The 14,604-nt window shown below is 47.4% G+C and overlaps 1 protein-coding gene and 1 long non-coding RNA gene across 3 annotated transcripts in view; both read left to right on the top strand.

Annotated features, from left to right (window-relative positions):
- The window catches only part of nfatc3a (nuclear factor of activated T cells 3a), a 52,503-nt gene that overhangs the window by 26,530 nt on the left and 11,369 nt on the right, over positions 1–14,604 (top strand). For both annotated transcript variants that reach the window (XM_076050595.1, XM_076050603.1), the window contains exons 4-9: positions 583–782; positions 1,241–1,413; positions 1,576–1,716; positions 4,932–4,987; positions 5,586–5,712; positions 7,682–8,758. In XM_076050595.1, coding sequence (XP_075906710.1) covers positions 583–782; positions 1,241–1,413; positions 1,576–1,716; positions 4,932–4,987; positions 5,586–5,712; positions 7,682–8,758 — 1,774 coding nt within the window. The remainder of the gene's footprint in view (positions 1–582; positions 783–1,240; positions 1,414–1,575; positions 1,717–4,931; positions 4,988–5,585; positions 5,713–7,681; positions 8,759–14,604) is intronic.
- Positions 8,768–13,928, top strand: LOC142904502 (uncharacterized). The gene is made up of 3 exons (XR_012929408.1): positions 8,768–9,296; positions 9,331–9,644; positions 9,926–13,928. It is a non-coding gene; the product is annotated as an uncharacterized LOC142904502 (long non-coding RNA).

The following is a 14,604-nucleotide window of genomic DNA, read 5'->3' as shown; positions in this document are numbered from 1 at the left end:
CGATTCCCCAAGTCAGTGTAAGAATACAGTTAGTCTAATAAAAAAAAACATAGCATTGTGCCTGTAAGGCAAAGGTGCAGACGGAGCTGTGCGTAAATGACTAAAATAATAGGTAAAAAGGCCAAAAAACAATCGGGAAAAAAATGAATTGGTAATAAATGAATTGGTAGATTTGGTTTTGTAGTTCAGCTTTATAATGGCATTTATTGAAAATATCCCTTACCAAACAAAAGGATTCACTCTTATTTATTATTACCGTTGCTGTTGTTATCATTTCTCCTTTTCTTCTCTCTATATATTTTTATGTTTTTTTTTTAATATTTAAAATGAAGACGACAAACATGATTCCACTGGTCACATTCAAAGCACTGAGACTGGAGCCAACGCTGCTTTTTTATTTTTTTCTCTTGTGATGCCAGAAACATCTCGACACTCAGATTCCCTTCAGAAAAATAAAAGTGAACACCGGGATTAAGCACTGTTTTCTTTGCTCACACCTTTAGTCTGCACCGTGAACCCTCGCGGCTGTTAAAATTCCTTGTCCTCCTCCCCCCCACTCCCGTCTCCTCCATCGTGCCTCAGCTCATTGGCTACAGCGAGAAGCCCGTCAACCTGCAGATGTTCATTGGCACCGCAGACGACCGTTACTTGAGGCCGCACGCCTTCTACCAGGTGCACCGGATCACCGGGAAAACTGTGGCCACCGCCAGCCAGGAAATAATCCTCTCCAGCACCAAAGTTCTTGAAATTCCTCTCCTGCCCGAAAATGGCATGTCTGCCAGGTAGGTTTTCAAATGCACGCCGGGTCACGTTACACATTTACGGGTTTACCCCATCGGGGGAAGCTCTCCAATTAACGAATGCACATTTTCGGTCTGAAGCGACTTAAGAGCTCCACTCAGTGGGATTTACAAGATGTTGTAATTTATAAAACAGCAGGAGTTGGCTGGTGTAAAAAAGAAGAAGCATAAATCATAAGTATATATATTCTTTATTTATTGAAACAGGAATTTAGGAACATACTTGAGAATTTTCTTTTTGTGGTTGTCATAAATATTATTTTCAGGCAAAACCTTTTTAAAAAAAATAAAAATAAAATTAACCGTTATTTCCAGTCTCCTCCTGGACTGGTGGTTGGTTTTATTGCTCCCAAGCCTTCACTTAGAAAAAAAAAAAAAAAAAAAAGATTTCCAGCCTGGCGCTTGTGAATAAAGCCGAGTGTTTCCCCTCCACCCCGCAGCATCGACTGTGCCGGCATCCTGAAGCTGCGCAACTCCGACATTGAACTGCGGAAGGGAGAGACGGACATAGGGAGAAAGAACACGCGCGTGCGTGTGGTGTTCAGAGTGCACATCCCCCAGCCCAGTGGCAAGGTGCTGTCACTGCAGGCCGCCTCCATCCCCGTGGAGTGCTGTGAGTGTCCACAAACGTCACACACAAAAAAAAAAATCCACATGTGACCGGACGTGGTGGGGCAGATCGATTTCGATTCGCCCTGTTAGGCAGTGCTTGGCACACGGTCCGGGTGCAACGTGCGTGCTCACCGAGTGATCATCCTCTCCAACCCTCCCCCAGCCCAGCGCTCCGCTCAGGAGCTACCGCAGGTGGAGAAATCCAGCCTGGCCAGCTGCCTGGTCAGCGGGGGAGAAGAAATGGTCATCAGCGGCTCCAACTTCTTCCCAGAATCCAAGGTCATCTTCCTGGAGAAAGGCCCCGGTAAGAGCTAGGCGCAAGGCAGCATTCTCTCAGCACTGAACCGCTGACACAGACTCACGTTTGGCAGCAAAAACTGTAAAAAAAAAAAAAAAAAAGAGTAAATAAATAAAAAGCTAAATTACACATGTTTCTTAATGGATACACTCATGAATACTGACCTTGAAAGTATTCCTGATGTACACTGTCTGACTGAACATATTGAAACTCAATTTCTAATTGAAATTAAAAACAAAAAACAAACTCAGATTTTCTTTCCGTTACATCGAAAATGATCTATTTAGGATTATTATCATTCTCTGTAATAATAAGCACGATAAAGTGGTGATGATGACCATGAATTATCACGTTTCAAAAAGTTACTCAAATTATAAATACTCTGTATAACTGTTTGCACTACGATCCATGTGATCCCAAGATTTTATGTGTGTGTGTGTGTGTGTGTGTGTGTGTGTGTGTATTTATGGCTCCTTCCTCCTCAACAAGTTCTTTATTCCCGCAGGCTTCCTTCTGTCAAATGCAGAACAGATTTATTGGTTTGTTGGTACAGTTTCTTCTCAAGTAAGCATGAGATAACTCCTGAAGCCCTGGGCCATGGATCGGGTGTCTGTCTGTTTACTTTAACTTTTCTCTTCAATTGAGTGACACAGATATAAAATGGTCAATATTCAGTTCTATTCTAATATGGAAACACAGTGTAACTTGCATGCATTGTTTTGCTGTTTTTTGCTCTGGCAGCGAAATCCATACCACATTTCCTCTCCGGAGCCAAATGTTCAGTCTGAGGAGCTTACGAAGTTAACCCCCCCCCCCCTAATGCTTCCCATCTCGTGTCTTTTGCTCTTTTGTCCTCTTCCGCACGCTCGCCTTTTCTTTCTTTTTTTTTTTCTCTACACCACTCCGTAATCAAAACACATGTTAATAGCTGTTCCCTTCGTGGAAATTTTAAATGGGTAGCATTCACGGAGCCAGTCTGTGCCTGTCTGGAGGCACCGCCGCGATGCACGGCGGCCACTTCGCACAAGGCTCGGCGCTCCGTCTGCGCGCCACCGCCTTTCTCCCAGGCACCGCGGGAAGAAAGACGCGGCCCGGAGGAATGTCTGTAGCTCTTTCAGGTGCACCAGGTGAAGCGTGCGCTGAAACAACTCTGCGAGGAGGGGTCCGTCAGGGGGGCTGGAAGGTTAGCGTTGGTCTCCATGGAACACAAAAGGCAGCAGAGTTGTGGAAGACAGGGCGGTGGCGGTGAGGGTGGCAGTGTTGGAGTTAAATGCATTTTTGCAAACGACTGCCTTAATCGTGACTGATCCACTGGACTTAGTGTAGAGAGGCTGTGATCGTAGTAACCAAAGGAGTGGAAAAAAAAGAAGAAGAACAGCCATCATGGGGGATGACAGACATTTTTCCATCGTCATCCCTGATTGGAATCTTCAGGAAAAAAAGCCACAACTGTTTTTTCGTCGCTCAGTACTCGCAGCATAAACACACAGCGGACAATAGCGCTGTCATAAAAATGCTTCTTTAGGTTTGCAAGGAAAAGTTGACTGGCTACAATTCTTGCTGGGTCTTGCTCAGGTTCAGAGGAGGAACAAAATACATAGAGAGTCTGCCAAAATAATGTACACACATTCGGAAGACTTGCATATATATTTCCATACCAAATTTATCCAGACATCACAAGATTAACACAAGTCACCTTTGGCCTCTACAATTACAGGAGGTGCTCAAAGTGGTGGCCATTGGCTTCTTTATTGAAGTGTACGGCGAACCACTGCTTGGGTAGCATTTGTTACCTCCATACTTGTTGATGCCGCATTCATGAGCGTAATGACATCCGTTGGGAAAACATAGTACAACAGTATACAGTGGTAATTTGATCAAACTTCGACAGAGGTATCTATATGTATAAAAGTACAGATACAAATTAAATATGTAAGCAAGTTTTTCCTTTCCTGACGTGCGCATAAATTATTTTGGCTGACTTTGTTTATCACAGGGCACCAGACGTGCATCAAAGAGCAGCAATTCCCTGCTCTTTGATGCAAAACTCAGAGGAAGGTGCATGTGGCTGAGCGGATTATTGAGTCATTGTATGAGTGGTGGTATGAGGCTCCTGTCGGTGCACGCAGTCGGACTGAGAATGTGGGGCCCTCGCTTCTGCCTGTCGAATGTCAACAAGCAGCGCCTCCGTCGGCTGGAACGACTCTCGCGCTCCCATTGGCTCATTGCAAATTGTCACCTCGAGGTGAAGCTAATCCCGACTATGGAAATGAATCACTACAGGCCATCAGGCTCGTCCCAAGCGCTCACCACAGCACGAGTGAGTCGAGGTGAGGTGAGGTGAGGTGAGGTGAGGTGAGAGCAGGTACATGGCCAACTTCAGTCTGCAGTAGAAAGTGGAATCCTCTGCTGCTCTTTTTTTTTTTCCGCAAAAGCCGAGAAAAATTCCTACCACGTGAGCCGGAGCGAATTTTTTGCGTCTGCCTCGACACTATGCAGTTGTTAAAGTGTTTTCGTCTTTTCTCTGTCATTTCTTCCGACCGCATGAGCACGTCAGTGCTTTAACCCCGGCAGCTTCTCTTCCAGCTGCTGTCCTGAACATGTCTGGCCAAATAATTAGATCTCTCATAGGAAAACTGGACAGAGCATCTTTTTTTTTTTTTTTTTTTTTTTTTTTTATTTGGCGGAGTTTAAAGGCACGTTAAAAGAAATGTCATTATTTCTCCGCTCACTCTGTAATTTCAGACAGGAAAGATAAACACAGAGACAGTTAAGACTTGTGAACACTTTTTGAATTGCACCGAGTTTTTCCCCACAAGTCCTCTGGGCCTCCAGGACAAACGGAAATACTGCTCCCTATGCAGTTCTGTGAGGTTAAGACACTCCTGTGTGACTGTTTACTGCATGTACAGCAGTAAAAAGTTACTTTTAGATTTATTTATCTTTCTAAAATCTCAATGATACTTAGCCAGTATGGAAAGAAAGAAATGTAACTGTCTTTTCATCCTGTTGCTTCATTTTTCCTTATTTAGCTGTGTCGTTTTAAATGCTCAGCTCTCAAGTGCACAGCAAATCTCCCTTTTCCCCAATCCATAGCATGTGTTGCCCTACTGGTCAGTATAGACTAAAGCTCACAGGGTGACTGAAATTATAGTGCTCAGTTTTTTTTATTTTCAGATGAAAAATAACATCTAATATTTTTTTGTTGCCCCCCCCCCCAGATGGGCGACCGCAGTGGGAGGTCGAGGCGAAGATAATGCGCGAGAAGTCTCAAGGAGTAAGTTATCATTTCCATCCACTCCCAGTCATTTGATTCTCATTTGATTGTGCAGCATTTTGCAACACATTCTCACAGAGGTGTGTGGGCAGGACCTAAAATGCACACAACTCCAACTTATTGTGATTAATAAAGAAAGCTCATCTAAGGTGTACTCGTGGTAAATAACAAAAAACGAAATGGGAGGCTCATTGTAAAAGAAAAACAGATAATCGAAACAGACAGCAGCGCTTCACTACACAGCGCTGCAGACAATATAACTGAGGCGCAACAGCCTTGAGGAAGCAACAACCAAATGCAGACAAAGAGAGACAAGGACTATTTATACAAGAGGGCAGAGGAGCACAGGTGAGAACAATCGAGGGCATGACTGACAATGAGACACAGGTGAAAAGCATGAAGTGACAAAAAAGGCGGGAAAAGTAAAGCACATAAAATACCAGAGGAGACGAGACTATCAAAAAAAAAGGAACCACTTAAACAACAGGTCGTGACACACATGCGCCCTTTCCGCACAGTTTATTGCTCATTGATATGCAAATGAAAGGTGTTGCGTGTAATGATGCCAGTTGTATGTAACGTTCCCTCTTTCCCGCAGTCCTGCATTGTGGTGGAGGTCCCTCCCTACCACAGTAAGACGGTGGGCTCAGCCGTGCAGGTTCAGTTTTACGTCTGTAACGGCAAGCGGAAAAGGAGCCAATCACAGCGCTTCACTTACCTCTCAGGTAAGAAGAGCCGCTCAGTCCTCGTCCTTTGGGTTCACCGTTTTGTTGGGTGTTTCTGGGGTTTTTTTCACTCATGCTATGAAAAGCAGGGTGCTCAGACTGCTGCACACTTGTTGGTTCAGGGCTTCGCTAACCCCGTTTCTCTCCTGCACTTTTTTTTTTGTGGTTTGTTGGGGTGTATTCCACCAACAATATCACTGACACCTGCCAGCTGTTTATTTTGTAACGCCTCCTCCCAGTCAACCTTCAGCCCCACTCTTATTATTGTGCACTGTAATATCTTTTTATCATGCAAGCCTGCAGCTATTCAGGAAAATGTTACACTATACTTTAACAAAAGACTGCGAGTTGTGGTTTTATCATAAACGCCGTGGCAACGAGGGGAAACCCGCTGCTGCTATTATTCTAATCTGATCGTTTCCTCCGCGTTTCTCACTAAAGCCGAATTCCTGGCACGAAATTCAATATTGTTCTCGTGATCTGTTTTTTTTTTTTTTTTCAAATCCAACCAGTCAAACTGAAAGCGCCTGCCGGCGAACAATATGTGACATGTGAGCGTTTTGTGCAAAATATTTCAACCGAGAGCTTCACCACAGCGCCGCGTGCGCCTGTGCACTCTCGCCGCCTCGCCCCTCCAGCACCAGCACTTCTGTTTTGCAAGCACGCCCACTCGTCGCCGTGGATGGTTCCTGTTTTCACCGTCGACACGTTGCGGCGGCCAATCAGAGCAGAGCAGAGGGAACGCTTGTGCGCTGCCGAGCTGGGTCGCTGCGGACAACAAGAAGGCCGTTTGCCCTTTGTATTTTGAAGTGCGGTTTGCAAAAACAAAAAACAAAAAAAAAAAAAGCAAAGGACGGATTGTTTATTGCTCCGAAACGGTGCCCTACGTTTCAGAGAGTGCTTAACCCAGGCGTGGGCAAACTACGGCCCGGGGTCCAAATACGGCCTGTTAAGCTTTTTAATCCGGCCTGCCGAACGTGAAGGAATTATATTATTAGTAAGTAATGAGTAATATGGCTGCATTTCATCCATAAGAGTCATTTCAATTAAGAGCTAAATACTGTGGGGCTTCAAAGACACATATTCTGTTGTAACTTTGCTTTTGTTCATTTTCAATTGACATTAAAGCACGTTTTGTACATATCCCATGATATATTTTTTTCTCGTATGCGGGAGGTCATCAGAAAACTCCATCCATCTGCTGCTGCTCCAGCCCCTCTGTCAAATAAAAGAACCTATCGTGGCCCACCACCCCTGCCTTAACCCTTCCCCTGTGCCTCAGACTCTATTTTGTGTTTGGCCTCTTTGCACCTCGTCCTCGCCTCGCACTCCCAGCGGCCAGGCGAGTTCGGGGCTTCGATCAATGAGCCTGTTTGTTCTGTCGGTCTGATCCGGGCTGCGGGGCATCGAGCTCCTCTCCCCGCACAGCGTTTCACATGATGGCACCCGGACTGGCAGCATATGCTCTCCCTGTGATTCAGAGCTGGATAAAAATAAAACTCACTGTCACAAGGCACCAGATTGGGAAATGGGTTACAGACTGGCATAGCAGCACGGTGATCTGTCACAGCGAGAGAGGGAGCGGCCCCATTTACTATCAAGATTTCACCTAGTTGTTTTTTGTTTGTTTGTTTTTTTAAGGAACCGGTGTAATTAGACGCCACCGCAGCGTAGATCTGTGTTGAAAAGGCAATAACTTGAACTTCATGTTTGTTTCTTTCTCTTTATGCTTATTATTTCTTAATTGGTTTATTGTTGTTATTTTATTTTTAAATGTGTTATTCGCCTCTGGGGAAAAGGTTGAAATTTAAATCAGAAGGCTGCAAATAAGAAAAGAGGCATCAGATTTTCAATAAATATCAATGTCAGCCCACGACTTTGTCCAAGTTTGAAATTTTGGCGCCGCTGTGTATTTGAGTTTGACACCTCTGCTCTCGTCGCCTCTCTCTCTTCCTCTCCACGTCTTCAGTCATGGTGAAGCAGGAGCTCGGAGACGAGATGGACCTCCCCGCCGTGCCCCCCATATCCATGCCCATGGCACATGCTGCCAGTCTGGTGCGCACCCAGCTGCCTTCCCCCGATCAGGGCCACCCCTCGGACAACCTTCTGTCCAGCTCCCCTCACGGCCTGGCTGTGGGCTCGGGCCCCAGCCTGCTGCCCCTCCAGACGCCCTGCTCCTCCCTGGGCTCCCCGTCCTTCCAGCACCTGCCTCACCTCCAGGGTTGCGGCGTGCAGCGACCCCCCGCCGACTGCCACATGACGTTCCACCCGAGCTCGGCGCCCGCCAACCTCCCCGCTCCCCCGCGGCTCCCCTACCAGCCCATGCAGCAGCCCGCCCACGCCCACAGCCTCCCCTTCAACGGCCAGCCCAGCCTCCCTGCTCAGGGCTACGAGCGGCTGCCCTTTCAGCACAACCCAGGCGCGGCGTCGCACCCTATGGGCATGGGGCTGGTGTTCCCGCCCTCCCCGTCCTCCTCGCCCTCCCCTTCCACAACCAACCCCATCGTGGGTTCTCCTCAAGGGCAGCAGCCCCTGCTCAATCCCTCGTCCCCGCACCTGCACACGCTGGGAGGCTACCACTGCCCCCCGAACCCGCCTCAGGTGCCCGCACCTGGCGGCCACCCGCTCGTGGGCCAGCAGCTCCAGAGGGCGATGGGCTACCACCCAGTGGGCCAGAGGTCGGCCTCCTGCCCGACGCCGTCCAGCGCCCCTCCTCCGCGGATGAACCCCTCTCCCCACTCTGGGCCCTCCTCCCCCCAGCTCCACTCCATGCCCTACCAGTCTCCCACGTCCTCCTCACCCACGTCCTGTGGTAGCCCTCTGGGTCCCCTGCAGCAGCAGCAGCACTCAGGACAGCCGTCTCCCCAGGCCACCAGCCCAGTCATGGCCAGCCTGTCGCCGGTGACAGCAGGACCTTTGGTTCACCCTCTGAGCCCGCAGGGGCCCTTCCCCTCAGAGGGGGAAAGGCTAAGCATCAAGCAGGAGCCAGAGGACACAGAGCCAACGTTCCGCTCCATTGGCCTGCAGGACATCACATTGGACGATGGTAAGATGTTCATTCATTGATTTGTTTGCAAGTTAAATGTGGGGCAAATCAGTGTTGAAAAGAGAAAAAGAAAAGTAACAGCCACGATTGACATGCGGATCACGTCCTAAAGGTGAACAACCAAATGCACCTCCTGTGCCGACGTGTGACTATGCATTCCTTCACAGCCGTGAGCTACAGCTGTGTTCAGTGTGCCGCTTTAACTGCAGCAACTGGACTTCCTCTGTTCGAAAGAAAGCAAAAGTTCTTCCTGAGATCTGTAGAAGCCTTCGGGATGAGAGGCGAAACGTTTCCAGGATTTTGAAACCAGTGCAGTCACCTGAACTCAGGGGCCGTTTACACGAATAGGAGGATTCATTGAAACCGCACATTTTCGAAACCGCACAAAAAAAAAAAAAAACACGTTTAGACGAAGCCGTGTTCAGAAAAATTCCCGTTTACACGAATACGCTGGTAGTGACTGAATACGATGTGGTAACTATGACAGGCCTGGTGTGGCGCTGTGGGTTTCCTTAGAGAGCATGCGTTGGAGCGCGCGGTTTAGTTGCAGGTTCGACCAAGATGGCGGCCAGCGTTTCCGAGAAGACCGTGAGGATCGATTCCTTTGTTTGGACTGATGATGAGGTAGAACTTCTTCTGTGGGTGACTTTAGAATATAAAAGCAGTAAACTCCAGGAGAACGCGGACTGGGAGTCGTGCCAGGCCAAGTACGTAGACATTCGGGAGCGTTTCCTGGCGCAATATCCAACCAATGAAACGGGGAAGGACTTTCCGCACCGCGGCACTTTAACTTTTTTTGAACAGTGTTTTTATTTTTTAACTTTGAAACTTAAAGATGTGACACTACTTGAATGTACAAAATGAAGAGTAATGTTTCCAAATAACAGTGGTTTATTTTGTTTACAGTTGGCACACAAACCAAAAAAAAAAAGGTTCTCCCGGGTCGAACCCAATGAGTCCTCCTGATCGCCCTTCTCAAAGCCTACACCGAATGTTGCTGTCCAAAACAGTCTGTTGTTCGGTGTAGTGGAGGAGAAGGAGAATATTTTGCTGCAGTTGCTGCAACAGGCCGATCATCTGCTGGAGTAGTAACACAAGTCCGAGTGGTCTTTCGCGGCTCAGGTAGGGGAGGGGTTTAGAGGTGGGACATCAGCGTATCCAAAAAAGCACGGTTTCGGCATTTACATGAATCTGGGCAGGCAGTGTTTTCAAAATAAAATCCACCCTGAGGAGCGTTTTCAAAAAAGTGCGGTTTCCGTGTGTGCGGTTTCATTGTGAACGCAAGGCGTAATGAATACGGGATTCACCGAAACCGCACAAATATTTGGGTACATGGGTATTATCAGTATAAGGGAAGCCTCCAAATGTTCACACAGTCATGCTGAAATCTGGCTCCTTCAGACCCGAAACATTAACTCTCGTCTTGTGCTGTGCGTGTGATTACTTGTCGTTTTGCTTTTTTGTCACTTCCTGACTTTTCTGTCACCTCTGTGTTTTGCGATGAGATACCGAGAGACCCATTTTTGAGAAAAATCCAATTTTCCACTCTGAAATAAGGAACTATTGAGAGTGTTAATTGTGAAACCAGATGTCAGATGGTAGATAAATCAGTATCGGATATGAAACAATAAAAAAAAAAAAAACTGAGCAGCATTTGTGTTTCAAGAAGCTGTAAACTTGATACCTTGATTGTGGCGATAGAGATTCGTGTGTCACCCTCAACACTCAGTTGGTTCATTAGAGAGAGGTCCTGTGACTTCGTATTGGGTGACATGGAGGCAACAGGACTGATAACTGTTGTATTATACAACCGCTGGATATTTCTGGCAGTGGTTAAGAGATTAATCGTCTATTTTGGGGTATTCCAATTTCCTACTTGTATAATGGAGAGCAATTACATGCTGTGCATATTGCTGTGGTCGCGAGATCCTGTTCAGAACGCCTGCCTTAATCTTTGTTGTTGTTTCTTTTGGCACAACCGAGTTGCAGCTTGGATCTCGTCTGGACAGTGGGAAACCGCACCGAGTGCGATATTTGCGGATCTGATCCAAAGCCACTTTTTGAAAGTGAGATTGAGCGCTTTCTTTTTTTCCTTTTGGCGTCGCTGGCAACTTGAGTGGTGGAGCGGAGCCTGTCGCGATGCAGGAGTGGCACGGCATCGTGACAAAAATAGGCCAGTTGGTAGTTGTGGATTTTAAACGCTTCTTTCTGCGGGAGAAAGCTGCGTCGTCAACGTATGCAGTCATTGTGTGTTCAGCTCGCCACTGCAGCAAACAATGCAGAAAAGGTTGGCGGAGACTGTTTGAGGTGATCAGTTATAGCAGCGTTTTTAAGCGTTTTTGAAAAAAGGTAACATTCCATCGTGACTGTGCTTTAAAAGGAACGTAAGCCCATTTTCTTCTTCTTCCCAGGATGGCAGCTTTGTGTGCATCTGAACAGACCCAGAGTGGGTATAAATAAATTAAAAGACAACAGTGTCATTATTAGGCTAAAAAGTATAATTTCATAAAATTTTGCTTGGTGGTGTGCAATGGGATTTTTTTCAATGTAAAATATGTGCTGTGGCTCAACAAAAAGGTTGAAAAACACTGAGTTACAGAAGAGGCAGTATCAGTGAATATTGTGAGGGTGGTGTGCGCGCCCAATGCGTTTCCTCTGCAGAGTGGCGGTGGTGGTGAGGTGGATGCATTTTGCGCGCTTCAAAACAGTGCAGCGTGGACGACGTTCTTTCGACTTCTTTGATAAACGCTGTATTTGTCAACACGAGTGCAAGAAAGCAACTTGGGAATCGGGACGAGGTTGCTTTCTTTTTTTCAATGCAGTTTATTGGAGTTTGAGGTCTGTATTTAAATAAATAAATGAATGAATGAATAAATAAACAAATAGAATGACTTGCCTGCAGCCTAAACAAAGACTCCTCAGCGTGCTCAGGGGAACCCACTCACTGTAGCTGCTGCTGCTGCCGCCCGCCCTCATCTGTGAACCGGACCAGGTTGCAGGTTAATAAACAGCCTGGCCGTGGCAGCGACAGGAAGTGTGATATTGCGGACTAGCGAGGGTCACAGCCTAATTAACACGGGGCCCGTTGTCAATAAGTCGCGTGTGAAAGGCCCGACACCAACCAACCGCTGTGGTCCACTGCCTTCGCGCGCTAGCGCACATTTTAAACGTGTAATCGGACTGCGGTGGGGGTGGGGACAAAACTTGAAATCCCCCCCCCCCGCCTCTTCACCTTTTACAGCTTCACATCCAGACGTGTGCAATGCGCTCATAAAAAGTGTTTACCCGGCGATGTTTCACGTCAAACTGTGAGCCCGTCTGTCATGTTCGCACGCCACCGCGGCCGACAACGCAGTCGACAACCCGCCGTTGGTTCTCTCCTCTCGCGCCGTGACCAAAAAAGAGTGTGAGAAAAGTTTGAGAGTGACACGGTGGTTCGGGCCGGGAATGTAAGCTCTCCCTTTGAGCCCGTGGCTAAAAATAGCTTTCTGTGCCAGCCCAGCTCTGTAGGCCATGTTGTGCAGCGGCGGCGGCAGCAGCAGCAGCGGGCGTGAAGTTTAAAGCCCACTCGACTCTTCTGGAGCGAGCCCCACCCCCCCCACCTCAGCTGGATGGGGGAGGGTTGGGGTTGGGGTGGGGGTGAAGGGGGGTCTCGTTGGATCACGAGAGGCACCGATGTAAACATTTATAGAGGGAGCACAAAAGAGGATCGGGTGACAAACACTCGTCCTGGAGTGGTGCTGAGAATTGGGTCACTCTTCATTCAGGGCAATAATTCAGCCAGGGACATGTGGGCGACATCGTTGTGTTTTGTGTCGTGTTGTGTTGTGTTGAGTTGTGTTGCGGTGCTCGCCTTGAAACAGTCGCGCATGTGTACAAAGCACGCAGCCGCCGTCAAATCACAGGCGCGAGTGTGTGGAAAACTGCTCCGGTGAGTTAGCAGATGGCCCTCGTGACGCACATGAGAGCATGCTTCGGGTGTGTGTGTGTGTGTGTGTGTGTGTGTGTGTGTGTGTGTGTGTGTGTGTGTGTGTGTGTGTGTGCGCGCATTGTAGGTGTTGTGTTTGATGGTGTGTAGGCAATCAGTGCACTCCGTGTGTGTGTGTGTGTGTGTGTGTGTGTGTGTTTGGGGGACACGGGAGGCGAGCGGACAGACTGACAGACAGATGGACAGACAAGGTCGGCGTCCAAGCCACTGCAGGGTCCCTCAGTCAAGATTCCATCTGAGATGAATTTGGCAAGTGAGAATGAAGCTGCTACCTGATGTGTGTGTATCTGATTGTGTTGCTGTTGGCATTATTTGTTTAGTTTTTTTTACGATTGAGATGCATCAAATAGATTTTTTTTTTTTTTATATCGTATTTCCAGTGGCCCTGTCGTGCACGACTTGTCGTGTGACTTGCTTTGGAGAACCCACGAGGGTCTTCACAACCCGATCGGACGATGAAGCTAAACCGCTCGACTGAAGCTGCTTCGAATTAGTGGGTTTTGGTGGCTGTCTTTGAACGCAGCACTGGCTGAAGACCGGAGGCCGCGGCTGCCATGGCGACGCAACCTAAACGCACTTTGCGAACTGGGTTGCCGTCAGACAATTCACTAATTAATCAGCGGGTGAGAGTAGGCGTGCGACCGCAGACTAGCGTGACTTTTCAAATTGCGGCTTACTTGCGAGTAATACGTTGTGAGGAAAAGACGAGACCTTTGTGTTGATGCTCTCTGAAGCCGTGACCCACCGGTTGAGAAACGCTGTTGCGGAGTGTGAAGTGTCGAGGGTTTGTCGCAGGTATGAAGCAGGATCCACACGGTTTCACACAGCGTCAACGTCTTACTCACTTCCAAAAGAAATAAGGCAGATATTCTGTTTGATCAGCATTTTTATTTATTTAGAACAAACAATTGATGTGAGGCAGCGTTCACTTATAAAACATTTTTAATGAAGCCTGCTAGTAAAGGAAGCCTGACAGCACGTTTTGTATTTAGGCTACTGTCAGATGGGCTTACGTAAAATATAGCAGAGAACCACTTTTGTTAATATATTTATGGGCAGTATGTTAAGCTTTTACCAACATAGGAATCATACATCAGGCCAAATTATTATACACACTGGAACTTTAAATAACAAAAAAATCAATCTACCAAACGGCAGAATGATTGAAGTTGCTTTATTCAGAAGGGAACAAAAGCTGCCGGCTCACTAATGCAGTTCAATTCAGACAGAATGTTGTGTTGGCCAATAAATAAGTGCTTCCTTGGCGGGAATCACTCTCTTCTTAAAGCAGCAACAGTGGCGCATCACTGCACTGGTACAAAATCTCACTCTGTAAAGTGAGTCAAACAAGTGAGAAGTAAAGAGGTAAAACGTGAACTGGCCAAAAAAAAAAAACATGCATTTTTTAAATTCACCAGTTGCCCACAAACTCATTTAGACCTTTTGTTCTTCACCACTTGCATCAGACGCCCCGCAAAGTTTCCTCTTTTGCTCTAAAAAGAGAAACTTAAGTATACCTTTGGGTCGTTAAACAGGGATTGTTCCTAACACAACCCGGCGGAACTCAGCCGTTCTCCAGTCAGAGGCACCGCCGTGCCCTCGGCCGGCCGGAGCGGTGCCCAGAACACGACCGCTCTTTCTTCTTTCTTCGGGGGGATGAATAGAAGGACGGCGGGAGGAAAATACGTCCCCGTCCAATGTTGCTGCTGCTCGTTAAGGACAAAGACAAACACTGGCTGCTGTTTTCCATCTAAAAACAACAACAAAAAAACCCCAAGCAGGCAGACACGAAAGCTCTGTGTCTTATTTCCATTTAATCAAGTTCTTAGAGAGTGTAATGCAGAGGACTTGGCACGGG

The sequence above is a fragment of the Nelusetta ayraudi genome, unplaced genomic scaffold, assembly GCF_046127955.1.
Source record: "Nelusetta ayraudi isolate G7.1 ecotype Tasmania unplaced genomic scaffold, CSIRO-AGI_Nayr_v1 ptg000005l, whole genome shotgun sequence".
NCBI lineage: Eukaryota > Metazoa > Chordata > Actinopteri > Tetraodontiformes > Monacanthidae > Nelusetta > Nelusetta ayraudi.
This window is presented reverse-complemented; position numbering and strand designations above follow the sequence as displayed.